General features: G+C 39.6%; 2 protein-coding genes across 2 annotated transcripts in view; both read left to right on the forward strand.

Moving 5' to 3' along the window:
* Positions 1-2: 2 nt before the first annotated feature.
* Positions 3-701, forward strand: BATDEDRAFT_93229 (uncharacterized protein; the record flags this gene model as incomplete). Its single annotated transcript, XM_006683406.1, has 1 exon — positions 3-701. The coding sequence occupies one exon, from the start codon at positions 3-5 to the stop codon at positions 699-701; it is 699 nt and encodes a 232-aa protein (XP_006683469.1).
* A 414-nt stretch (positions 702-1,115) lies between these two features.
* The window catches only part of BATDEDRAFT_28975 (uncharacterized protein), a gene marked incomplete at both ends in the record, with an annotated part of 1,590 nt that continues 1,283 nt past the window's right edge, over positions 1,116-1,422 (forward strand). The window contains one exon of the mRNA XM_006683407.1: positions 1,116-1,165. Within this exon, the coding sequence (XP_006683470.1) occupies positions 1,116-1,165 (50 nt within the window). The remainder of the gene's footprint in view (positions 1,166-1,422) is intronic.

Consider the following 1,422-nt stretch of genomic DNA (forward strand, 5'->3'; position numbering starts at 1 on the left):
CTATGTCACTCATTCAAGATGGGAATGATGCTCTTGCAAACCTTGAAAGCCAGCAGACAATATGCGATGACCAATATTCTTCTCGGCGCGAGAGAGTGCGTTTAGCTGAAAAAAAGCTTGCAAGAGAGTTTTTTGGAATCTTACGCGTCAAATTTGGACGGGTTAGTAATGAGCGCGTGATGGACCTTTTAACAAGTTCCAACTTTCTGGATTGTTTTGGTCAATTTTACCCTGAGATACCGAGTTCACCAATGGACTTTGAGAGTGCCTATATTAGTGGCATACCGAGTTCACCAATGGACTCTGAGCGTGCCTCTACTAGTGGAACGCAAGGTTCATCACCACAACCTCAAGGTCCACCACCATCATATGGAGTTGTAATGAGGAAACCTAAACTCTATAAAGTGACTCAACAGAACCCAGGTGATCAACTTCCATCGTATCAAGAAGTAATGAACAACCCTCAAAAGTTCCCCAAGGTCTTGGAAGATCCTGATATTACCGAATCGTCATCAATGAATCCATCTATAGTTCATTCTACTCAAACATCTTCCAGTGTTCCATCCAGTCAACATACAGCTTCATCCACTCTACGAAGAGTTTCATCCACTCTACAGAGAGCTTCATCCAGTCTACGGAGAGTTGCATCTAGTGTGCGAAAAGTTTCATCCAGTCTTGCATGGAAAGTCGATCGTTCTTGAGTCGACACTAAAATGAAGATTGCGAGTTATTGATTCGAGTGCTAATCCAAACTGATTCTAATCTAATCGACTGTCATTCTACAACCGCATTACTGATTCAACTTGTAATAAATACACTACACTACATTACATTACAGTGCATTGAATACACATGTGTTGAATTTGATCATTCCAGTCTTGGTCAACATGCTTGCTGATATCATTGTACTTTGACACTTGTATTTTAAATACAGTTGGTTATATATTGCATGCCTGTACAAATTGATGATCATGACATGCATGTGTTTTGTTGATATAATATCAGTTGACAAGTCGTATTTACACATCATGTATCAAGTAGAATACCGAGATTAACAGAATAGTTGTGTGTTGATATCAGATCTGATCAACTCGTCCAACTTGACTCGTTCAAAAATGACGAGTCATTGGTATACTCGCTGTAGTACACCATATTACCTCCAAAGGTAGTGTGGATGAACTACAACACCAGCTAATAACTGAATGTCAGTTCAGTTACATATAGTTATATGACATTATTTTGAATCTAACTCGCTTTCCTATATTGTGGCATACTGTCCCTCTTTAGAGTGGAAAAGGATGGGAGATGAGCAATCAACCAACCATAAATAGTTGAGCGCACAACCAAACATCGGCTCAACCAATATTATGGATCATTGCATGAATGGATATCCCTTTAAAGCTGCTTTGACACTCGACAACA

This window comes from Batrachochytrium dendrobatidis (assembly GCF_000203795.2).
Source record: "Batrachochytrium dendrobatidis JAM81 unplaced genomic scaffold BATDEscaffold_141, whole genome shotgun sequence".
Classification (NCBI taxonomy): domain Eukaryota; kingdom Fungi; phylum Chytridiomycota; class Chytridiomycetes; order Rhizophydiales; genus Batrachochytrium; species Batrachochytrium dendrobatidis.